A 26,165-nucleotide genomic window follows, 5' to 3' on the forward strand; every position below is an offset into this window, starting at 1 on the left:
TGCTGGGACAGTGATTAAGCAGTTTCCTCAAACTAATATTAAAGTCCCTGGAAATAGTGATATTTTCCACCAGTGTAGTTTCATGACTTGTGCAATCAATGTAAAATAATTGGTGTGAATTGAGCATTAGGAAAAGTTTGAAAATATTTAATTTTTTTTGTTAAAGCATGATTGTCAACATTTTTTAATAGTTTCTCTTTTTAAAGGAAAAAAGTAAATCACTGCAAATACTAAAAATCTGAAACAAAAACTAAAATGCTGGAAACACTGACTGGCTTCCTGAGTGTAGCATTTTTTGTTTTTGATCATTTATAATGAATTTCATTTACTTCAGTCTGTAAATTACACATTGATTTCTTTGGTAAAGAATTGTAAGGAGCAATTGAGACCGATGGAAATTTAACTATGGTGTTCTGCCATTCTTTATGTTAGGGTGAAGTAGGTGGCTTTTTAAAACATCAATTTGCACTCTGGAAATTTTAGACACCCTAAATTCTGCAGAAGGTTTTCTTTTTTCTTTACATATGTATCTCCCTGGATGCAGAGAAAATACCTGCCAGGGTCGTCGTCGTTTTCTTCTTCTTTGGCCTCCTTGTCTCGAGAGACAATGGGTAAGCGCCTAGAGGTGGTCAGTGGTTTGTGGAGCAGCACCTGGAGTGGCTATAAAGGCCAATTCTAGAGTGACAGGCTCTTCCACAGGCACTGCAGATAAAATTGGTTGTCGGGGCTGTTACACCGTTGGCTCTCTCCTTGCACTTCTGTCTTTTTTCCTGCCAACTGCTAAGTCTCTTTGACTTGCCACTCTTTAGCCCCGCCTTTATGGCTGTCCGCCAGTTCTGGCAATCACTGGCAACTGACTCCCACGACTTGTGGTCAATGTCACAGGACTTCATGTCATGTTTGCAGACGTCTTTAAAGCGGAGGCATAGACGGCCGGAGGGTCTGATACCAGTGACGAGCTTGCTGTACAATGCGTCCTTGGGGATCCTGCCATCTTCCATGCGGCTCATGTGGCCAAGCCATCTCAAGCGCCGCTGGCTTGGTAGGGTGTATATGCTGGGTATGTTGGCCGCCTTGAGGACTTCTGTGTTGGAGAGACGGTCCTGCCACCTGATGCCAAGGATTCTCAGGAGGCAGCGAAGATGGAATGAGTTGAGACGTCGCTCTTGGCTGACATACGTTGTCCAGGCCTCGCTGCCGTAGAGCAAGGTATTGAGGACACAGGTTTGAAACACTCGGACGTTTGTGTTCCGTGTCAGTGCGCCATTTTCCCACGCCCTCTTGACCAGTCTGGAGATATGACAATACATTTATGCAGTATGAATTACTCATAGCATTTGAGTAAATGCAACCAAACTTTTAAAAAATGGTCTCTGTACTTCACAGTGCAGATGCAACTCCTCGTACATAGACCACTAGCATAAGCTTTGCAAAGTTTGATGAATGTGAGGGATATGTGCTTCTGCCCAAAACTGTAGTTTTCCATTATCCATTTTTCAAACTTTTCCTGCCTCCTTCCTGATAACATTGACTATTTTTTATAATCGATATGAACTGATAATGAGCTACTTAAGTCTTAAGAAAAAAAACAGCATTTTCTTTTCAGAAAGATGTCTCTTATGCTTAAGGAAAGATTTTTATTCACTTTTTTAAGTTGTAGGCTTTGCAATTTGTCATGACAGTTTGATTATTGTGCCCTTTTGTATATTTTTCTAACATCTCATGCCTATTTCAATTTAAATAGTTTTGTTTGAAACTTATTTTTAGGTGTACTGTGCATCTGCAGTTGTGCAGAATGGATAACGGGACCAGTGTACGTCATTTTACATGCTCCCGTTTAACTTTTAGACTGAATGTGACTCAAGCACACAATAGTAAAAGTTTTAAATGTATTGTCTTCCTCCTGAACCATTACAGCTGGTAGCACTCTCTGAGTCAGAAGGTTGTAGATTCAATCCACACTTCAGGACTGAATACACAATCTAGGGTGATAGTTCAGTGAATTACTGAGGGAGTGCTGCAGTGTAGGAAATGTTGGGCTCGAAATTCTTGTGCCCTGCTTTTTGGGCGTAGGGATCGCGATTCATGACCTGCCAGTTCTGATCAAGGTGGGCGGCATGCAAATTTGGTGTAGCCACCTCGGCTGCATAATTGTAGCATGTGGCTGAATGCGTTTCCCACTGCTTTTTCTTCTTCGTGCTGCAGATTGCCTCTGTGCTCAGCATGGGGCCGAGCAGCGTTGTGCAGATACCATGTGGTGCAGCCAGCCCGCTCTTCTTAAAGGCACGTTGTCCTTCTTAAAGGGAAGCTACACAGAATAATATTGGTGGAATTTAAATGATGGAAAATTGAACAGGGCAGAGAGAGGATTCCAGGGTGACGGATGTGAGGTTGGAGGCATTAGTGGTGGAGCTGCGCAGGAGGAAAGATGGTGGAGTTCTGCGTGGTCCAGGTGGCCTTCAAGGAACACCCTCAGAAGGGAGTGGGAGCATGTGACCAGGCAGGTCAATTCCAGCACCTGGACCCAAAGACCTAGCAGCTGTGCCACAAGATGTCAAATGACCTCAAATGGGTGGTCAGGTCAGCGAATGCATCTTCACATGACATCTCCTACCCACCACATCACCAACCTTTCTCGCTGCTCAATACACCACACCCCCATCTCTCACCCATCAGTACTCCCTGGCATTCAGGACTCGTGTCTAACATCCAGATACACCACCTTACCCTCACATACCTTCCAATGCTGCCAACCTCACACCTACCTCTCGCTAACTCCACATACCTCCAGCTATTCAGCAATGGCAGGCACATCACCCAAATACAGTGCTACACAGTCAATGGGCATTGCGACCTCTGTTGCAGGACAAGATGACACAATAAAAGGGTGCAGAGCAGAACCAAGGGGAGAAGGACACCTACATCTCTTGAGCCCTGCGGAAGAGATGACTCAGCATCATGGGACTGGCAGCAAGAGAGCTCATGTCATCTGGCATTGCTGAGAATATTAAGAATGACGCTATGTTCCTCCTTCTGCCCTTTCTCAACTCCATGCTTACGCTCATCTTGCTATCTGGTATGATGTGCATGCTGCAGATGGTGTGACCATGAATCTCTTGTTTCACCCTTCCCTCAATCCAACCTGCCCCTTCTGATTTCCTGCTTTCAGACACCCAAAAGGTGCCATTTGCCCAGCACAGTTGCCCAAGGAGGGAAAGAAAGAACAACTGCATAGCACTAATGAAGAGGCCCCATCATTTGACCTGGCACCAGAGAGATTGTGGAAACTGCGCTTGTATTCTTTAGAGTTTCGAAGAATGAGAGGTGATCTCATTGAAACCTACAAAATACTTAAAGGGATAGACAGGGTAGAGGCAAGTAAGATGTATCCCTTAGTTGGGGAGTCTAGAACCAGGGGACATAATTTCAAAATAAGGCAGAAGCCACTTAGGACAGAGATGAGGAGAAATTCCTTTACTCAGAAGGTTGTGAACCTTTGGAATTCTCTACCCCAGAGGGCTGTGGAAGCTCAGTCATTGAGTATGTTTAAAGCAGAGATTGACAAATTTGTAAATACAAATGACATAGAGGGATATGGGGATAATGTGGGGAAAAAGGCATTGAAGTGGATGATTAGCCATGATCGTATTGAAGGTGGAGCAGGCTCGATGGGGTGAATGGCCTACTCCTGCTGCTATGTTCCTATGTTCCTAAAGCATTTGTAGTCACCAGCTCACTTTGAAAGCTAGAATAGAGCTGGGATCAGCATGCGGTGAGTCATGCGGGTACAAGTGGACTGCAGACAGGCCTGGGGTAAAAGGTTTTGCCAGCTCCCTAGAGGGTGAGATCGTGTACAAGGTTTTGCTGCAGAGAACATAGATGAGGACTTTGATGGGGTGGCATACAGAAGAGTGCTGATGGGCATGCACACCCAGATGCTGGGTGCATTGGCTGGTTTGCCAGACAGCCTCCTGTCACTGTCAAGGAGCATGAAGGATTACAGCTCCAAGTTGCAGAGAGCATGTTGCCCTCTCTGCAGCCTCTGCTCCATTTCCCCTGTCATGCTGCAGATCCAAACGCACTGCCACTGCAGCCCCCATACCTTATGCAACCTTTGTTTGGACAGTTCATTAGATCTACCGCCCTCCCAGTCTGAATGCAGAAACACTCTCTGACAAATCCAGAAACTCACCACAGCACCTCCAAAAATAATTCAGAGTGCTTCCTGATGTTTGCAGAGTGATGTATGCATTTACACATTCATTGCCAGGACCAATATGGGTCCAAATTGGGTATGCTGGCACTGCATCAACCAGTTGGGTAGTGTGATGTCAGGATAGCGCTGCTTCACAGGCTTCTGCCAACTTTTGGAGAGGCATGAGGCACTATGCATTCCAGCAAAACAGCACTAGGCCTCCATAGGGCCACCTCCAGCAGTGCTGTGGAGATAATTTCATGTCTGTTATGTTTCAGATGAGATGTGAAACTGAGGACACATCTGCCTGTTTAGTTTGATTTAAAAGATCTCATGGTGCTATTTGAAGACATTTTCATGGTGTCCTGACTAATCTCCTTCAGCCAATACTGATCAATTAATTCATTAGTAGTTTGTGGGTTCCTGTGGTGTGTTATCCTACATAAAAACTATGACTGCATTTCAAATATACTTCATTGGTTATATATCAGTTTGAGATGTCCTGAGGGCATGATAAGATGGTGAGATTAGATATGATATCTGCAGTTTTCTTTTAACAAAATGTATATGAATAAATGCAGTTATTTTATTTTTATCTAAGTTTTTTTAATTTTTCAGGTTGATCATAAGTTGTTGCCAACTAATGATTTATACATTGCCTCATCTTCCCTTTCTTCTAAACCCAGTTCTCAAAAGAGCTGGCCTCTGGGTTCTCCAATTTATAATGGTAGGGCCAAATGTCTGGCACTTTCTGTATAGCAGTTTTAATTATCTTTTACTTTGTGCGAGTTATTTTGAAAATATGTTAGTTTATCATTTGTTTATGTTTAAGTATTCTTGCACATAGAATCATAGCATGCTTATAGCACAGAAGGAGGCTATCCAGCCCGTTGTGTCCATGCTGGCTCTCTGCAAGAGCAACTCAGCTATTTCCATCCCCTGCCCTTTCCTCTTTCTCTTCAGATGCTTTCTTTACTATTTAGAGTCATAGAATCATTTACGTCACAGAAGGAGGTCATTTGGCCCATCAAGTCCATTCCAGCTCTCCACAGAGCTATTCAATCAGTCCCACTCCCCTGCTCAATCCTCATAGCCCTACAAGTCTGTTTCCTTCAAGTGGCCATCCAGTTTCTTTTTGAAGTAATTTATTGTCTTTCCTTACCACCCGCTGCGTAAAAAAAGTTATTTTTTCCTGGAACTTTTACATATTAACAATGGTGCACGTTGTTAATATGTCATTACTATGGTAGAGGTTTGTAGCAAATTCAGGCCCTGTTTCACTGCAGTGATTGCTAAAGTGGACACAAGCATCCTACTGTTCCTTAACATCGAGCTTCAGTTGGGTGCCCCACACGTGTCTTTTTTTGTACCTGAGTGCCAGGAAGGCAATAGTTAGTTAGCTTCTTATGCTCTACAAAGTGTTCATGACCCTAGTCTCATTTCAGCTTATTCCTGGCATATAATCACGACTGGCGACATCTCTGAAGCTTGCCTCCCACATTCCTCTGATGTGGTGCTCTGATGGGGAAGGCCAGAGGCCTATCAAACACGGCTGCCTTAAAGACAGCGGTATCAATCGGGTGGACTACAACTGTTGCCATTCTACTGGAATCTGGATCTGTAACCCCACTGTTTAGAGGGGTGGTTATCAAATCCTGAAAGCCCTGAGATAGTATAATGGGCCATGGTCTGGAAGCAGTATGCGTCCCACAGTCCTTTCTGTCCCCTAACGCCTCCATATTTGCAACCTGTGTTTCTGTAGAGGTGGAGGCACCACTTGGTCCCTGGCTGCTTCTTAGCTTGCGTATTCCAGTAAGCTACCAGTTGTACCGTTAGTTCCTGCAATGAAGAGAATGCTTCTATAAGGTTCCCTCGAAAGAGAGCTGTAATCTCAACAGTCTCATCTGTCAGTTACTGTGCCTCGTCAGAGATTGTATTCCGACCCTGCATGTGGCTTTGATGGCCTAATTTTTGATACTCAAGTCACCCATCGAATCATAGAAAGGCTACATTCCAGAAGGAGGCAATTCTGCCAGTCCTACTCCCCTGCACTTTCCCCATAGCTGTGCAAATTAGTTCTCTTCAGGTACTTATCCAATTCCCTTTACAAAGACATAGGTGTATCTGCCTCCACCAACCCTCAGGTAGTGTGTTCCAGATCCTAATGACTCTTCATGTTGCCTCTGGTTATTTTACCAATCACTTTAAATCAGTGTTCTTGACCTTTCCGCCAATGGGAACAATTTATTGCTATCTACACTGTCTACACACCTCATGCTTTTGAACACTTCTGTCAAATCTTCTCTCAACCTTCTCTTTAAGGAGAACAACCCCAGCTTCTCCAGTCCATCCACATAACTGAAGTCCCTCATCCATGGAACCACTCTCATAAATCTTTTCTGCACCCACTCTAAAGCCTTCACATCCTTCCTAAAGTGCGGTGCCTAGAATTGGACACAGTACTCCAGTTGAGTTGAACCAGTGTTTTATAAAGGTTCATCACAACTTCCTTGCTTTTGTACTCGATGCCTCTATTTGTATATCAATATACCCAGCTAGACAACAGTTGGAGGAGGAGGAGGATAGTGTGATCAACTGCGTCAAAGGCTGCAGACAGGTCGAGAAGGACAAGGAGGGAAAGTTTACTTTTGTCACAGTCACACAGGATGTCATTAGTGATTTTGATGAGAGCTGTTACAGTACCGTGGCAGCGCGGAAACCTGTTTGGAGGGATTCAAATATGGAATTCTGGGAAAGATGGGAACATATTTGGAAGGTGGCAACATGTTCTAGGACTTTGGAGAGGAAAGGGAGGTTGGAGATGGGACAGTAGTTTACAATGATGGTGGAGTCAATTTTTTTTGAGGAGAGCAGTGATGACGGCAGATTTAAAGGAGAGAGGGACAATGCCTGAAGAGAGAACTGTTCACAATATCAGCCAACATGGGGACCAGAAGGGAAAATTGGGTGATCAGCAGTTTAGTGGGAATACGATAGAGACAACAGGAGGTGGGACTCATGTACAAGATGAGCTCAGAGAGGGCATGAGGGGAGATAGGAGAGAAATTAGAGAAAGATGCGAGTTCAGGGCTAGAGCAGACTAGAGCATTTTAGGAATTTTGGCCAGGTGGGCCAGTGGAAGGGAGGGACGTGACAGAGGCAGCTGATCGGATGGTCTCGATCTTAGTGACAAAGAAGTCCATGAGCTCTTTATAATTATTGTTGTAGGTGAGGGTGAAGGGGACGCGGAGAGGGGCTTAGGATGATGGTTTGCAGTAGCTCGGTGTCATACTTCCTTTTATAATGCTCCTGTGAAGCACCTTTGGACGTTTTATTACGCTAAAGGTGCTGTATAAATATAAGTTGTTGTTGTTATAAATCCCAGGGCCCTGTATGTCATTATAACCACTTTTTCACCCTGCCCTACCACCTTCAACAATTTGTGCACATATCCCCCCAGGTCTCTCTGTTTCTGCAGCATCTTTAGAATTGCACCCTTTATTTCTTGTTGCCTCCTCGTTTTTCCTACCAAAATATATCACTTCACAATTCTCTGCATTAAATTTCATCTGCCATGTGTGTCCCCATTCCAGCAGCCTGTCTATGTCCTCCGGAAATCTATCATTCTCCTCCTCACAGTTCACAATACTTCCAAGTTTTGTGTCATCCGCAGATTTTGAAATTGTGCCCTTTACATCCAAGTCTAGGACATTAATATATCAAGAAAAACAGTGGTCCTAGTATTGACCCCTGGGGAAACCTTCCTCCAGTTGTATACCTTCCTCCAGTTCGAAAAACAATCATTCACCACAACTCTGTTTCCTGTCACTCAGACAACTTCATATCTATGTTGCCACTGTCTCTTTTATTCCATGGGCTCAACTTTTCTGGCAAATCTATTATGTGACACTTTATCAAACGTTTGGAAGTCCATGCACACCATATCAACCACATTACCCTCATCAACCCTCTCTGTTAGCTCATCAAAAAATTCAGTCATGCTAGTTAAACACAATTTGCCTTTAACAAATATGTACTGGCTTTCCTTAATTAATCCACACTTGTCCAAGTGACATAATTTTGTCTCAGATTATCACTTTCACACCAACAAGATTAAACTGACTGGCCTATAGTTGCTGGGTTTATTCTTACAACCTCTTTTGAACAAGGTTGTAATATTTGCAATTCTCCAGTCCTATGGCTCCATCCCCGTATCTAGGGAGGTTTGGAAGATTATGGCCAGCGCCTCCTCAATTTCCACCTTTACTTCTCTCAGCATCCTCAGATGCATCCCATCCAGTCCTGGTGACTTGTCAACTTTAGGAACGGCCAGCCTTCTAATACCTCCTCTTTATTAATATTTAGCCTATTCAGAATCTCAACTACCTCATTTTTCACTAGGACTTGGGATTACACTGCAGTGACGTTAGCTGCCACTCAAGCTCCAAACCCTGGAGCTCAGGCTGCTCCAGCTGACGACAGTTCCTACACCTGTGGTTGTCCAGGATCCGAGAAGTGTCCTGGATTTCCCACTTGGAACAGGATGTGCATTCCAAAGAGACTGAGCTGCCCTGCTATATCTTTTTATTATTAGACAGTTGACAAAATTAAGAGAAATAAACTTAAGACTTAAATAAGCATTCACCAGCTGCTCATCAATCAACTCCTTCCCTTATGCTAACACACTTTATTTTATAGATAGTTAAGTAAAGCATTTACGTTAACCTCTTATCTATATGTCTCACGTTTTAATTTTGTGAAAAAATATGGAACCCTTTAATGTTACTATCCCTCTTTAATTTTAACTTTATCCCCCAGATCTGATTAATTAAACACTAATTATATGATAAATTATACAATATATAAATTAAAGGTAATGTATTTTATCAAATTGGCTTACTTTTAATTTTTACGCTAATTTACCAAGAGGAAAATTGGGCCTCCCACAAATCAGTTGGGAGCGATAGACACTGAATTTTCTGGCTGCCACTGACAAGGGATCAGCCTTCAAGTGCTATTGCATCATTTTTGTTTCTTTTGCAGTTTACAATTTTACTGGTACTTTTAACATAAAGGATAAACCTTTTGCCAGACATAACTTAATTAACAGATAATGGGATGATCTGTGTTGCTAGGCTTTGTATTCGATCAGTCATTGTGTCTTGTGTGTTTTATTCTTTTCAGATCCGTCACTTCGTGGCAGCTACAGACCCAGCAGGACTTCATTAAATGTATTTTGCTTTAAATGTTATATCAAGTTTCTCTTGAAAATTGTGAACTTAATCGGTAGTAGTTATTACATTATATTGATTTTAAAGGCAAGCAAACCAAAATAGAAAAAGTTGTCCTTTCATTACACTCTTCCCCTTTCTCCTAATTTCGAGAGCTTGAATATTCTGTACATCTCCTGATTTGCCCTTTTCCTGCCAAAAACAGAATGAAGTGCACCACTATACATGGTTGACTACTGTGTAAGGACTGCCCTGTTGACCTGGCTGTCATCAAGATAATACTGTCGTAAGGATCAGTCATTGAACGGACATCAACACACTCAGTTTTTGTTAGAATCCTGTGCCACTTGACTTATATACTGCAGGTGCATGTGACTGCAGCATAATTGTACAAGCAAGAAGTTACCAAACATATCAGCAGGACCTGATAAACTTACCTGGGAATTATATAGTAATATTACACCTGGATCAGCAGAAAGGCAAATGTCAAGCTATGCCAACTGCTGCAACGACACCTGCAGCAGTCAACAACAATTTATATTTATATAATGCCTTTAACGTAATAAACGTTCAAAGGCACTGGAGCAAGATAAAACAAAATATGACACCGTGCCACATAAGGAGATATTAGGTCAGATGACCAAAGGATTGGTCAAAGAGGTAGCTTCTAAGATGTATCTTAAAGGAGGAAAGTGAGGTAGAGAGGTAGAGGGAGAGAATTCCAGAGCTTAGGGCCTAGGCAGCTGACGGCATGGCCACCACTGGTGGAGCGATTTAAATCGGGAATGCTTAAGAGGGCAGAATTAGATGAGCACAGATATCTTGGAGGAGATTACAGAGATAGTGAGGGCCGAGGCTAGGGAGGAATTTGAAAACCAGGATGAAAATCTAAAAATCAAAACTTTTCTTGACCGGGAGCAGATATATGTCAGTGAGTGCAGAGGTGATAGGTGAACGGGACTTGGTGTCATGCAGTACAGCTCCAGGGGCAGTAACAGTAAGCTGTAGCCTGAGATTTGATGGCAATATGCTGTAACTCTGACCTGTGGGATGGCACTGTGGACTTGTACAGAGGGCAGCCCTCTTTGCCACAACTTCAGCATCAAAGAGGAGGGCAGGTGTGGGTTGTGCTATCACTAGTCTGCAGATTTATGTCTGCACCAAGGGCTTCCTTTTCCATTATCTTTGTCTGCCACTTCTTATTTTGATGTCTTTGATCCCTGGCAAAGGCTGCTGATAGACTGACATGCTCTCTCAGACTCGATAGAATCATAGAAAGTTTGAGGCACAGAAAGAGGCCACTTGGATTCCATATGCCTTCTTAAGGTTCCTGATTTTTTATGCCCCACCTAATGTAACTCCCCATTAGTTGGGCCCATTCCATTAAACATAACTCACACAGTTTTCTTCTACCACTGTCATTCCTAGACCCATCTAATTTTGTGAATAATTATGGAAATGAGCTTAAAACAGAGCATTCAGTGCTATTTGCACTTCAGAGTCAGTTGAGCCTGAAAGCAGTGCAAATTAAATTAGCACTTAATTAAAATTATGCCTGAAGATGAAAATTGGTCGATGAATGAAAGGATTGATTTCATCATTGGAGATTCGCTCCCCTTTTAAAATTATCTTCCATAATGAAATAATGTCAACATAAACTTTTTTGGGAAACTAGCAACTCCTGCAGTAACACTTGAAATGGTGGGGACTGGGCAGGGGTGGCATCAGGCGACATTGGGTATAGAAATGATGTCTCCAGTAAAATGATTTGAAAATAAGTTTATAATGAATCACCAGTGAAGTGTTTGGTTCTTCATATTTGTTGTCCTTACACATCAATATTACATAAATCAATAAATCTCTGCATGTGATATGAGAAGCAGCTTTTGCGGTTTATCTGCCCCCATGTGTTAGTTTTTCTATTGAAGGTCAAGATATAAATGCAACTATAAAAATAGATTAAAGTAATTTGCCTTTCCTTTATCGTTGATAAAGATTAATAAAATGTTTTGCTTCAATAAACATGTCTATATTTAGAACTTTTATTCAGAGCCGCCTCCAGACACAATTTATTGTACTGTTCTTCTGTTTATATTTTGTTTTTGCTGATTTTGGTTTATCACACATGCAACTTGCTGCATTTGCTAAATACACAAGCCCTTCAATAGAATAACCTGCATTATATTTTTAAACAGAATTAACTCAGGAAAAATGGAAATGTTCATGTTTTACTTAGTTTTCATTTTTTACACCTAAAAAAACACATCTTGTTTACTGTCACTGCTATTAAAAACAGATTGACTGGAAATGTCTTTGTTTTCATTAGGCTTTCCATGATGTACAGGAGTGTAGGTGATGGGGCTTAGATACAGCTAGTCCTAGCAATCTGAATGGCCATTCCTACTGTCAAACATAAACAACATTTTGTTAGTTTTAGGTTCAAGTACATGTGGGAGCTGTCATCTGCTATGTTACAGAGAGGTTTTGTCTGACGATGGATCTGGAAAAGCCCATGAACTCCAATTAATTAAGTTCTTATAAATTTTAATGTATTTATTATGTTAAAACTTTATTTCTTGCAGCATTTTCTCGGTTGCAGTGGACAAAGCAAGACACTGGCCAAAAAGATTGTCAAAAAGTGTTTGCACTGATCTGTTTGCATTTTTTTTTAATTGGTAGACTTTTCTTACTGGCAATGCTTGATTTGTTGTTTCATATTTCCTTAGTAGTTCTTTGTTGGCAGTTTTTCTATCTGCTTTTCTTGCATTGGATTTGCACGTTCCTATTAGTAGCTGTAATTTGTTCATAAATATGTAATTTAAGGTAATCAGGTGAAAGTGTGGCACTGAAATTTGCATATATGTGCATGCATAATGTTTGAATTGTATTGAAAAAAAATGGATTAGGCACAAGACATTTATTTATATACCAATACATCTCCCATGACACTGCTAATGGTAGGGCGGTGAATATGTTGATTGAAATTACTGAAGCAAATTTCACCTTGCCACTATTTAGCCATTGTTGTCTGCTAAAACAGGTTCAGAATTAGAAAGACAAAAGCTACATTTGATAACTTATTGACAAAAATCAAATAATTTGTTAATTAAGCAAAATAAAGCTGTTGTTTTACTGTAGTTTCTGCCAGTTAAAAACATGGACAGAACTTAATTTTGGAGCGTCCTTTAGATCAAGATACAGTTAGATATTTCTAAGGATTGTTATTTGACAAGAACAAAGCTTCCTTTGTATATTTCTAGTAATAATTGCAGCTGCTTTGTTATCTTCTAGGCCATCAAGAAACCTCATGAGAAAGATCTGCTAGATTCTTTTGAAGACACTGATGAGCGTATTCTGTCAGGACCAGCTGGCAGACAGTTCTCTCCTGCCATGACTCGAGCGGACTATTCAACACCCTCATCTTTCCAGAAACAAAGCCCTGTGTTAAAGCGGTTATCTCTTCGAGAAAGGTATTTATTCATTCTTTTTCTTTTCAAATCCACATACATTTTAAGACCATGATTTTTGATTGTATGCGTGGGTATGTGTCTGTTTATGTATTGTATGTGTGTGTAAATTAACTTTTTTTACGGTTGTTGAATAAAATCTCTACATAGTAGTGAGAGGAAAATTCTGGTCTAATCATCGGCAATGAGTGGGGGCATTTACTGAGACCGTTAATGTAAAGAACCTGATTTAGTAACAATAGATGGTCATTAATCCAAGCTACTTCAGCAATCTTGCCATTTTGAATGTGTAGGTTGAACTAGTAACATCCACCTGACCTTTAGTAATACTTTGAAACATTTCCTGATGTTTTCATTCAAAGTAAAGGAATGCCTTTTCACCTTTTGCACAGCACCTGTATTTTCAGCGCTACAGGTGTTGTTTCAGTATCAAAATGGCATTCAATGTATAACACTGATTTGGCGCCAGCGGTGCCATTTTCAAACTCAACGCTCCAGTTAATGACCTCTCTTAAATTTGCACAGCATTCACCAGCAGGAAGAACCCCCTCAGCAGCGCTATTGAAAAGGATCATCAAATACTTTCAGTAGTTGCTGATTTGATTTTTACTGGCTGCTGCTGAGTTAGTAGAGGTGTTTTTTTTTATTCGTGCCTGGGATGCAAGCGTTACCGGCAAGGTCAGCATTTATTGCCCAACCCTAATTGCCTTTTAGAAGGTGGTGGTGAGCTGCCTTCTTCAGCCGCTGCAGTCCATCTGGTGTAGGTACACACATGGTGCTGTTCGGGAGGGAGTTCCAGGAAATTGACCCAGCGACAGTAAAAGAATGGCGATAAACTTCCAAGTCAGGATGCTGCTTGGCTTGGAGGGAACTTGCAGGTGGTGGTGTTCCTATGTGTCTGCTGCCCTTGTCCTTCTAGGTGGTAGAGGTCGCGGGTTTGGAAGCTGCTGTCGAAGGAGCCCTGGTGAGTTGCTGCAGTGCACCTTGTTGATGGTGCACACTGCTGCCAGTGTTGTAGCTGTACTGGAACAGCTAGGCTAGGGGCGCAGCTAGTTTTGTGCACCAGTGGTGGAGGAGTGAATGTTTAAGTTGGTGGATGGGGTGCTGATCAGGCGGCTGCTTTGTCCTGGATGATGTCGAGATTCTTGAGTGTTGTTGGAGCTTCACTCATCCAGGCAAGTGGAGAATATTCCATCACACTCCTAATTTGCACCTTGGAGATGGTGGACAAGCTTTGGAGAGTCAGGAGGTGAGTTACTTGTCACAGAATTTCCAGTCTCTGACCTGCTCTTGTAGCCACAATATTTATATGGCTGGCCAGTTAAGTTTCTGGTCAATGGTAACCCCCCCAGTGTGTTGATGATGGGGTATTCAGCAATGGTAATGCCATTGAACCTCAAGGGGAGATGGTTAGATTCTTGTTGGAGATGGTTATTGTCTCGCGCTTGTGTGGCATGAATGTTACTTGCTACTTATCAGCCTAAGCCTGAATGTTGTCCAGGTCTTGCTGCATGCGGGCACGGGCTGCTTCAGGATCTGAGGAGTCATAAATGGTGCTGAACATTGTGCAATCATCAGCAAACATCCCCACCTCTGATTTTTTGATGGAGGGAAAGTCATTGATGAAGCAGCTGAAGATGGTTGTGCCTAGAACACTGCCCTGATGAGCTCCTGCAGCAATATCCTGGGGCTGAGATGATTGGCCTGCAACAACCCGAACCATCTTTCTTTGTGCTAGGTATGACTCCAAACAGTGGAGAGTTTTCCTTAATTCCCATTGAGCTCAATTTTGCTAGGGTTCCTTGATGCCACACTCTGTCAAATGCTGCCTTGATCAAGTGCAGTCACTCTCGCCCCACCTCTGGAATTCAGCTCTTTTGGACACGTTTGGACCAAGGCTGTAATAAGTTCTAGAGCCAAGTACACTAGTGGATCCCAAACTGAGCATTGCTGAGCAAGTTATTGCTGAGTAAGTGCCACTTGATAGCAGTGTAGACAGCACCTTTCCAACACTTTGCTGATAAATGAGAGTAGACTGGGGCGGTAATTGGCCGGATTGGATTTGTCCTGGTTTTTGTGGACAGGACATACCTGGGCAATTTTCCACATTGTCAGGTAGATGCCAGTGTTGTACCTGTACTAGAACAGCTAGGCTAGGGGCAGAGCTAGTTCTGGGCACAAGTCTTCAGTTCAACACCTGGGATGTTGTCAGGGCATATAGCCGTTGCTGTATCTAGTATCTATTTCTTGATATCACATAGAGTGAATCAAATTGACTGAAGACTGGCATCTGTGATGCCGGGGCCTCTGGAGTTGCTGAAGTCTACAGGGAGTGATGTGGTATGTGTTGAATGCCATGGTTCTGCCTTCAAAGGTTCTGCTCAGGTCACTTGTTCCCAGTCAGTGGTGCAGTAGTTTATATTCTGTTTGGCCTGCTGCATGACAGGGAGAATGAGCAGAGGTGACACAGTGGCTATCTGCTGACCACAAGGCTCCTAACTCCAATGCGCAACTCACACAGATGTGAGCAGCATGCATATAATGAGAGCCATGGTTTCACAAAAAATATAATTGAACAGATAATTGAGGGCCTTAAGCAACGCATCCGCTGGCTGGATTGCTCTGGGGGAGCCTTGCAGCACTCACCAGAGCGAGTGTTATGATTCGTCGTGGTCTGCTGCATTCTTCTCAACTTTGCCATCGTGAGGGCACAGCCCTTGCCACCAGGTATATGCCAACCTACTGAGGAGGAAGAAGGGATGACGTGATCAACACATTCCCTCTCCTGCTAGGCTGTCCATGTTTGGCTCATCTGACTGCAGTACCAGTGAAGGCAACCCCAATTCCCATCAGCCTCACAACACTCTGTTATTGATCGTCGCAGCATTCTGTTGGCCACAATGCTGAAATAAAGGTCACCACAAAACAAAAGTTTCAGATCAACTTTTATCAATCAAACCATCCAATATTCCATACAAAAGTCAACTACTTGCCCTTGCGCATTCCCTTAGTGCCTGTCTTCTGTGCGCCTTTGCCTGTTCCCGTGCTCCTACACAGTGCTACCCCAATGGCTACAGCAGGGCTGGGGAAAAGCTGCTAATTCTCAGTGGGGGAGACTGAGCATCCTAGAGTAACTCTGGGCCTTGAGGACCCGACTTCAGACTGTACCACCTCGGCATGGGCGGTAGTAGTCTGGGCTAACTTGCCGACAGGCATCAGCAGAGGCACTGGCAGTGGTGGGAGAACTAATGCTGTGCTCCTGAAAGAAGACAGCAGGTTGGTGCTCCATGGAGCCATTGCCACTCCCCTAGGACAATGCCTCAGTAATCCTAGTAATTTGTTGGAGGACAGATTGCTGGACTGCTGTGACACCCTGCAACCCCCTTGAGCACTGGTATCCGCAGCCATGATGGCAGCAGTCTGAGCCTGCACAGCATCAAGCTGGGCTTACATGGCAACAAGCAGATCTCATGACCTCAGTCTGAGGCTTCCACTGCAGTACTTAGATGTTGGGTGGCTTCTGCTTGTGCTGCAGTGGAAGCTGAGACATTGGCACCAGAAGCTGCATCTGATTGGGTCTACAAGTATTCTCATAGAGTTGGCCACCACTTTCATGCTGGAAAGGATGCGCTCCAAGGTCTGTGCAAACTTCTATACCAAGGTGGAGCCGGACTCCTCCGTGCTCCTTGAGAATGACAGCAGGCTCTGTGGAAGGCTGGAAAATGCACAAAGCATCTCTGTGTACATGCCATTAGCCTTTTGTTGTATGCTGTCCCATCTGAGTCCTCACCTAAATCCTCTGCAGCAGAACTTGTTTGCGACCTCGCCATCAGAGAGCTGGCAAAAGCACTGCCCCTTTTCCCTAACCTAGTTGCAGCCCACTTCTGCTTGATGACTTACCATGTGCTGGTCCTGCCTCTATACTACCCTGTAAACTACAAGTAGTGCTAATATCTGAGCTGGTGGCTGTGTCAGATGAAGTGATGGTTCTTCTTCATTAGACATCTGCTCTTGCTTCCACCCTTCATAGAGGGACTGCACTGGCCGGCCAGGCAGCAGGTCTTTGGTATCTGTAAGCCTAAGTGTAGCAAGGGAAGGTTGGTGTGTGGGAAGTGGGGTTGGGTACAAAATAATAGATCCATGCTCACCATCTGCAGCTTGCACTTCATGCCAAATAGCGGGATAAGGGTGAAGTAGGATTTGAAAAGATGCATGAGGCAAGAACATACCGTCATTCTGGATGTTCTCGGTGACACTGGTTGTAATGGCCTCAGTTGCTGCCAGCGCAATAATGCCTTTCATAGCTGATTAGCTGGAAATATGTAAAAGCTGTGAGATGTGGGTACAAGGCTTGCAGCATTAGTGAATGGACGACAGTGTGGTGGAACATCTGGATGTTAGGCATGATATTGCTGACGGGTGAGTGATGGTGATGTGGTGCATTGAGCATTGTGTGAGGTTGGTGGTGTGGTGGGTAGGAGATGACATTTGAAGATGTATTCATTGACCTTGACACCCATGTGAGATGGTTGAACGTTTTGCAGCACTGCATCTAGGGCCTCGGGACCTGCTCCCATTCCCTATACAGCATATGCATCTGGGGCCTCCTGGCCCCCTACCGAAACACAACCTCTCTCCTCCTTTCCACCTTCTATACTAAGGCCTCCAGTGCCATATCAGAGAACCTGGGAGCCCCACTCTGGCCTGCTGGTCCATCGGTACTCTTATTTTTCTCTGAAACATTTTTGGAGATGGTTCGGCCAGCTGCTGCAGCTTGACTGCACCTCCTCTTTAAGAGGTGCAGGCTGCCTTAAGAGGTACAGGCTGGCTATAATTCATGCTAGCCATAACATTTAAGGGGATATTTCAGAATATACAGAATAGATACATTTCAACGAGAAAGAAAAATTCCAAGGGTGGGACTCGCCATCCATGGTTAACTAAATCAGTTAAAGATAGCATCAAACTTGACGAAAAAGCCTATAATTGCACAAAGATGAGAGGCAGGTCAGAAGATTGCACAGAATATAAAAAACAGCAAAGATTGACTAAAAGATTGATGAGGAAGGTAAAATTAGAGTACGAGAAAAAGCGAGCTAGAAATATAAAGACAGTTAGTAAGAGTTTCTATAGATATTTAAAAAAGAAAAGAGTTAACAAAGTGAATGTTGGTCCTATAGAAAGTGAGTCTGGAGAACTAATAATGCTTAATAAGGAGATGGCAGATGAATTGAACAAATATTTTGCATCGGTCTTCACTATTGAGGATACAAGTAACATCCCTGTATTAGCTGTAAGTCAAGAAATGGAAGGGAGGGAGGAACGCAAGAAAATTACAATCACCAGGGAAGTGGTACTAAACAAATTGTTGGAGCTGGGGGCTGACAAGTCCCTGGGTCCTGATGGACTTCATCCTAGGGTGTTAAAAGAAGTGGCTAGTGAGATAGTTGATGCGTTAGTTTTAACTTTCCAAAATTCCCTAGATTCGGGGAAGATTCCATAAGATTAGAAAATAGCGAATGTAATTCCTTTATTCAAAAAGGGAGGGAGACAGAAAGCAGGAAACTACAGGCCAGTTAGCTTAACATCTGTCTTAGGAAAAATGTTAGAAGCTATTATTAAAGACGTTATAGCAGGGTATTTCGAAAAATTCAAGGTAATGAGGCAGAGTCAACATGGTTTTGTGAAAGAGAAATCATGATTAACCAATTTATTGGAGTTCTTTGAGGGAGTTTTAGGGAAGCACAGTGGCGCAGTGGTTAGCACCGCAGCCTCAAAGCTCCAGCGACCCGGGTTCGGTTCTGGGTCCTGCCTGTGCAGAGTTTGCAAGTTCTCCCTGTGACCGCGTGGGTTTCCGCCGGGTGCTCCGGTTTCCTCCCACAGCCAAAGACTTGCAGGTTGATAGGTAAATTGGCCATTGTAAATTGCCCCTAGTGTAGGTAGGTGGTAGGAGAATTGAGGGAAGGTGGGGATGTGGTAAGGGACGTGGGATTAATGTAGAATTAGTATAAATGGGTGGTTGATGGTCTGCACAGACTCGGTGGGCTGAAGGGCCTATTTCAGTGCTGTATCTCTTTATCACTCTATGAGTTACATGTGCTGTGGATAAAGGGGAACCAGTGGATGTATTGTACTTAAATTTCCAGAAGGCATTTGATAAGGTGCCACATCAAAGGTTATTGCAGAAAATAAAAGCTCATGCTAGCTAACAGGAAACAGAGAGTAAGCATAAATGGGTCATTTTCTGGTTGGCAAGATGTAACGAGTGATATGCCACAGAGATCAGTGCTGGGACTTCAACATTTTACAATTTATATAAATGACTTGGAGGAAGGGACCGAAGGTATGGTTGCTAAGTTTGCTGATGACAAAAAGATAGGTAGGAAAGTAACTTGTGAAGAGGACTTAAGGGGGCTACAAAGGGATATAGATAGGTTAAGTGAGTGGGCAAAAACCTGGCAAATATATAATGTGGGAAAGTGTGAAATTGTTCACTCCCACTTTGGCAGGAAGAATAAAAAAGAAGCATATTATCTAAATGGTGAGAGATTGCAGAGCTCTGAGATGCAGAGGGATCTGGGTGTCTTAGTGCATGAATCGCAAAAGGTTAGTATGCAGGTATAGCGCGTAATTAGCAAAGCTAATCGAATGTTATCATTTATCGCAAGGGGAATTGAATACAGAAGTAGGGAGGTTATGCTTCAGCTATACAGGGCATTGGTGAGACCACATCTGGAGTACTGTATACAGTAGTGGTCTCCTTATTTAAGGAAGGATGTAAATGCGTTGGAGGCAGTACAGAGAAGGTTTACTAGACTAATACCTGGAATGGGCGGGCTGTCTTTCGAGGAAAGATTGGACAGGCTAGGCTTGTATCCGCTGGAATTCAGAAGAGTAAGAGGCGACTTGATTGAAACATAAGATCCTGAGGGGTCTTGACAGGGTGGATGTGGAAAGGATGTTTCCCCTTGTGAGAGAATCTAAAACTAGGGCTCACTGTTTAAAAATAAGGCGTCGCCCATTTAAGGCAGAGATGAGGAGAAATATTTTCACTGAGGGTCATGAGCCTTTGGAATTCTCTTCCTCAAAAGGCGGTGGAAGCAGAGTCTTTGAATATTTTTAAGGCAGAGGTAGATAGATTCTTGATAAGCAAGGGGGTGGAAGCTTATCGTGGTAGGTGGAAATGTGGAGTAATCAGTTCAGCCACGAACTTATTGAATGGCGGAGTAGGCTCGAAGGGCTCCGTGGCCTACTCTTGCTCCTAATTCGTATGTTCGTATACACCTGGGCCCCTGCTGCGCATGCAGCCAGTCAACAGTGTGTTTAGCACTGGGCTGCATGCCACAATCACACCGATGAGCAAGCAGCACAAAGTTTGTGTGCTGCTTGGATCACCTTGACTTGGTATGGGATAATTGCTCATAGCTGTCCCTGCACCCAGAAACTGGCACTATCGAATTTTTAGCCCCTGGTATTCACTAACCATGAGCACAGAAGTGGAACGTTAGTGAGTTTACTAATGAGTCTTTAATAAACATAAATTTTTATAAATAAAATAAAATAACTTCATAAAATGCTCAAAAGTTCGCCATTTATGCAGTATTCAAAATAAATTTAGCCTCAAAAATGAAGAGCAGTTCTTTGAATTTTTGACAGCAATGAACAGCATTCCGTTCTCACAGGCAGAGGAGCCACCTCCTTTTAACTCTGCAACTCCTGTTGGTGCGTGGATTGCATGCTGGAAAATTTAGCAAACTACATGTTAAGGATTTGCAGATGTAACTGAAAGTACTACACAATCTTTGTGAGGTAAATATACACAATTTGGTCTCTTGCATTTGAAAAGGAGCTGAAGCCTTAAATTATTTTTTTCAATTATGGTGTAAAAGACTTTAAAGACAATTTAGTGGGTGAATTTAAACAGTGACAGGTAACTGATTCAATGATAAGTGCTTAAAGGATTTCCATGTTAAATATTGACATAACTGTTAAAAATCATAACAGTAAGTATGCACATACTCAAGATTTTTAATATAAGTTGATATATATATATATAATATGATGACCCATGGCTCACTGCACAACACAGATTAGTACAAAGCCATGCATGCCTGTTGATCTTAGCTTTTTTTTATTCTCAGGTTATGGGCATTGCTGGCAAGGCCAGCAATGATTTCCCATTCCAAGTGTCATACAACAGAGTGGCTTGCTAGAACACTTCAGAGGGCAATTAAGAGTCAACAATGTTGCTGTAGGTCTGGAGTCATTTATAGGCCAAACTGGGTAAGGATGGCAGATTTCCTTCCCTAAGCGGGATCCTTAGTGAACCAAAATAAAAGCAAAATACTGCAGATGCTGGAAATCTGAAATAAAGACAAAAAGTTCTGGAGAAAGGTCACTGACCTGAAATGTTAACTCTGCTTCTCTCTTCACAGGTGCTGCCAGACCTACTGAATATTTCCAGCACTTTTTTGTTTTTATTACCTTAGTGAACCAGTTGGGTTTTTATAACAATCATGGTCATGGTTACTTTTAGTGATACCGGCTCTTTTATTTCCAGATTTAAAAAAAAATCTAATTTCAAATTATCAAACTGATTCTCTGGGTTATTATTCCAGGCTCCTGGATTGCAAGTCCTGTACCATAACTGCTACACTATATCCTACTCTGTGCTTATATAGGTGATTTCAGCATGGAAAATAATGGGGGCACTATAATTGATTTCAGCTTTCCTTTGCTAAAGAAAAGATCATCTTCCAAGGTTTCTGCTCTTGATTGCTATCTGACGAATCTTACCGGAATATGTGCATATATGGATGTTGGGTGAAGACAGGACAGGATTCAGTTTGCCCCTGCAGTCAAATAGCTTGCTGATATTCACTGGCTTTTTTTAAATTGAGAAATCTGGAAAGCACTGTTTGAAAGGGTGGTGGAATTAGCTTTCAAAAGGAAATTTAATATATACTTGAAAAGGAAAAAAATGCAGGGCTATAGGAAAAGAGTGGGGAGTAGGGCTAATTTTATAGCTTTCAAAGAGCTCGCAGAGTTACAATGTGCTGTATGCTTCTGTGAGAAATAAAGGTGATGGGCCAAAGCCCAAAGCATTTAATTCTACCGTGTTTGAAAGGAATAAGAGATGAGGAAATTCAGGAAACACTGATTGATTAGGTGGCATCAACAACAACGACTTGCATTTATATAGTATCTTTAATGTAGGAAAATGTCCCAAGGTGCTTCACAGGGATGTAATTTGACAAAAATTACCAATGAGCCAAAGAAGGAGATATTAGGACAGATGACCAAAAGCTTGATAGGTCGGTTTTAAGGAGTGTCTTAATGGAAAAGAAAGAAGTTGAGAGGTTTTGGGAGGAAATCCAGAGTTTAGGACCTAGACAGCTGAAAGCATAACCACTAATGGCAGAGCAATTAAAATAAGAGATGTACAAGAGGCCAGAATTAGAGAAGCCCAGAGACCCCAGAGGTTTGTAGGAATGGAGGATATTACAGAGATAGGGAACGGCAAAGCCATGTAGGAATTTTCAAAACAAGGATGAGAATTTTAAAATTGAGACATTGCCGGAACATGATCCAATGTGGGCCAGCGAGCACAGGATTGATGGAGGAATGGGACTTGGTGTGAGTTAGGATATGAACAGCAGAGATTTGATGAGCTCATGTTTATGGAAGGTGGAAGATGGGAGATCAGGAAAACATTGGAATAGTCAAGTCTGGAGGTAATGAAGGCATGGGTGAGTGTTCCAGCAGCAGATGAGCTGAGGCAGAGGCAGAAGTCGAATGATGGTATGGAGGTGGAAATAAGTGGACATATGGTCGGAAGCTTCTCTACAGGTCAAATACGACACCAAGGTCAAGCTTGAGTTTTAAAAGCTGAAGGTTGTAAAAGGAAGGGAAGACTGTGAGTTAAGTAGTTGAATAATTTTGAGGTCATGATAAAAAATGAATTCGAGTAGAAGACTGCTCTGAGTATTGATTTCAACACAGTGATGAAGTAGCAAGGAGAAAGAGAATGATATATTTTGAAGAACAGGATAGGAAAGTTAAGAACGTTACTGACCATTGATGGAATAAAAAAAGACAATAACATTTATGACAGAGAGAGAGAGGTTGCGACTAAAGGTGTGAGAAGGATCAATGGCAAGCTTTTTTTTTATCTGATACAGTATTATGAGAGAGGTGCTAGTTGAGCCCTCCAGATATAGAAGCAGCATTTCAATCTTGACCAGACTTGGGTATGGGAACACATGTAAAGACTGGCCACTTAGACTTCTAACATTTCTAGAACTGGGAAGAGAAGAGAAAAAAAAACTGCAAGGCGAAGCAAATTGGGCTGGATACCAACTGCTGGCAGGTGGTAATGTGTGAGTTTTGAGAAATGCATTGAAATTCTCTGGGTCTTCAGTTTGCCCTTGACAAAATAGCTGAAATTGAAAATTAATTCTGTCGGAAATAATCATAGGATGTTGTGTAGTGCAGAAGAAATGAGGAAAAATAGAGAAAATAATTTACAATTATGAAAAATATGGCAAAAATAGTATTTAATATAATGAGCATTTGAATCTCATTTACTTTCAATTAGTGCTGAGTAAAATAATATTCATAGAAATCAGTGTCTGCAGCCACTTAGATTATTATGTTATTTATATGTTCCACATCAGTTGGACATTGAAAGAATATATTCCCTTTTTGTTCTTACAGGGCACAGCATTGTACAAATTTGCTTGAATGGGTATAATCAATGACCACTATGCTCTGGGAAAGCCAGCAGTTCTGTAAAATTGTATTGACTTCTCATTGGTGTTATTGGTCAGTAATGAAAGTCATGAAGTCATTGGCCATGCTGATTAACACACTCCTTGACACACCTGTGGATGGCAAACTGGCGAATACAACAATGCCCCATGCGTTAGCCTCGAAGAAATCAAAAGCATAGAAATTGAAGATCAAGGTGACTTTGACAGCCACTTGGCAGTGCTTTGCTGTGCACATATTAGATGTGGATTAGACGTCTTCCTGGAGGAGATGGCACAGCGATGCCACAGTCTCCCTACTAAATCTCAGCATCTCTGCCATACTGTTCTTAGTACAGTAGATCCACTGTGTTGTGTAGCAGTGGGATCTGTTGGTATACCTTTTGTGTCCACGTGACACCTAGGACAACCTTTTTCTAATCTTGCTGATACTACTCTTACATGCAGTGATATCAGAGGACTGAATATAGTCTCCACAGCAGTCCAAATATTTGACATAACAAACTGCAGCCTCTGTAGCAAAACTGATTTTACATGAAATGATGTGTATTTGATGTATTGGCTTTATAATAAGGACCACTCAATTATTAAGGTATGTTTCTGACATTAAGAAACTGACTTACTATATCGCATGTCTAGAGGACTGCAGTGCTCAAAACCTGACTGGCAATATTGAAGCATCTGTGAAATGGGCATTACATGAGTGCTAACTGGCAGTCGTTCAATTGTTATATAGTAACATAAAAGCAAAATACTGCAGATGCTGGAAATCTGAAATAAAAACAAGAAATGCTGGAAATACTCATCAGGTCTGGCAGCATCTGTGGAGAGAGAAGCAGAGTTAACATTTCAGGTCAGTGTCCCTTCTTCAGAACTGACAAATATTAGAAATATAATAGGATTTAAGCAAGTAAAGCAGGGGGTGGGGCAAGAGATTACAAAAGAGAAGGTCACGGAGAATAACTGACCAGAAGGTCATGGAGCAATGGCAAATGGTATGTTAATGGTGTGCTGAAAGACAAAGCGTTAGTACAGAGAGGGTGTGAATTGACTGTAAAGCACAAAGTACTCCAAGCACAAACATTAAAAAATATTAAAAAAACAGAAATATGGGTAGGCACAGTAGAAACAAACTATCCAACTAAAAAAAAAAAATCCAAATAAAAAAGAAAAAATAACGAAACATAAAAAGGGGGGGCCCGTCATGCTCTCAAATTATTTAATTCAATTTTCAGTCTGGCAGGCTGTAGCATGCCTAATCAGTAAATGAGATGCTGTTCCTCGAGCTTGCGTTGATCTTCGCTGGAACACTGCAGCAATCCCAGGCCAGAGATGAGAGCGGAGTGGGGGGTGGGTGTTGAAATGGCCAGCAACCGGAAGCTCGGGGTCATGCTTTCAGACTGAGCGGAGGTGTTCCGCGAAGTGGTCACCCAATCTGCGTTTGGTCTCTCCAATGTAGAGGAGACCACATTGTGAGCAGCGAATACAGTATACTAAATTGAAAGAAGTACAAGTGCTTCACTGCTTCACCTGAAAGGAGTGTTTGGGGCCTTGGTTAGTGAGGAGAGAGGAGGTCAATGGGCAGGTATTATACCTCCTGCGATTGCAGAGGAAGGTGCCATGGGAAGGGGATGAGGTAGTGGAGGTAATGGAGGAGTGGACGAGGGTGTCACGGAGAAGGGAGGAGAAGATGCGTTTGGTAGTGGCTTTTTATGTTTAGTTTTTTTTTCTTTTTTATTTGATTATTTTATTTTAGATTTTTTTAGTTTGTTTAGTTTGTTTTTACTATGCCGACCCACTGTTTCTGTTTAAATTTTTTTTTAATGTTTGTGCTGGCAGTGCTTTGTGCTTTACAGTTAATTCACACCCTCTCTGTACTAACGCTTTGTCTTTCAGCACACCATTAACATACTGTTTGCCTTTGTTCCATGACCTTCTGGTCAGTTATTCTCTGTGACCTTGTCCTATCAACAACTTCCCTTTTGTTATCTCTTGCCCCACCCCCTGCTTTACTTGCTTAAAACCTTTTATATTTCTAATATTTGTCAGTTCTCAAGAAGGGTCACTGACCTAAAACGTTAACTCTGCTTCTCTCTCCACAGATGCTGCCAGACTTGCTGAGTATTTCCAGAATTTCTTGTTTTTATGCCAAATAGTAACACTCCATTATGCAGATGTCATGCTAAGAATGAGGCACATTAATTTTGTCATGAACATTGATTTTAAACTGTTACTGGAGTGAGGGGAGGACTTGTTGAACAGATCAGCTGTGGCTAGAAAAGACATTTGCATATTAACAGTCGGTGTTTGGAAGGACAAAGCAGCCTTTCCCTGACATTCAACCCACAATGGACTTTTGATCATCAGACATTGAAGGTGGGGGAGCTCGTATTCCAGGTTGACTGCTGAGATGACCGAATACACAAACAGACATGGTCAAACCAGCTAGTCATATGACTAACCTACTGGGCAACCTGAGTTTTTTTAAAAATTTAGTTTAGTT

At 42.3% G+C, this 26,165-nt stretch overlaps 1 protein-coding gene across 10 annotated transcripts in view; it reads left to right on the plus strand.

The window, feature by feature from the left end:
• spata6 (spermatogenesis associated 6) overlaps nt 1-26,165 on the plus strand; it is a 150,018-nt gene that overhangs the window by 81,436 nt on the left and 42,417 nt on the right. For all 10 annotated transcript variants that reach the window (XR_010975507.1, XM_068037157.1, XM_068037161.1 and 7 more), the window contains 3 exons: nt 4,814-4,922; nt 9,380-9,426; nt 12,718-12,896. Coding sequence is in view for 9 of the 10 variants with exons in the window: in XM_068037157.1 (XP_067893258.1) it covers nt 4,814-4,922; nt 9,380-9,426; nt 12,718-12,896 (335 nt within the window). In the remaining variant the exon portion in view is untranslated. The remainder of the gene's footprint in view (nt 1-4,813; nt 4,923-9,379; nt 9,427-12,717; nt 12,897-26,165) is intronic.

Source organism: Heterodontus francisci, chromosome 8, assembly GCF_036365525.1.
Source record: "Heterodontus francisci isolate sHetFra1 chromosome 8, sHetFra1.hap1, whole genome shotgun sequence".
NCBI classification, from domain to species: domain Eukaryota; kingdom Metazoa; phylum Chordata; class Chondrichthyes; order Heterodontiformes; family Heterodontidae; genus Heterodontus; species Heterodontus francisci.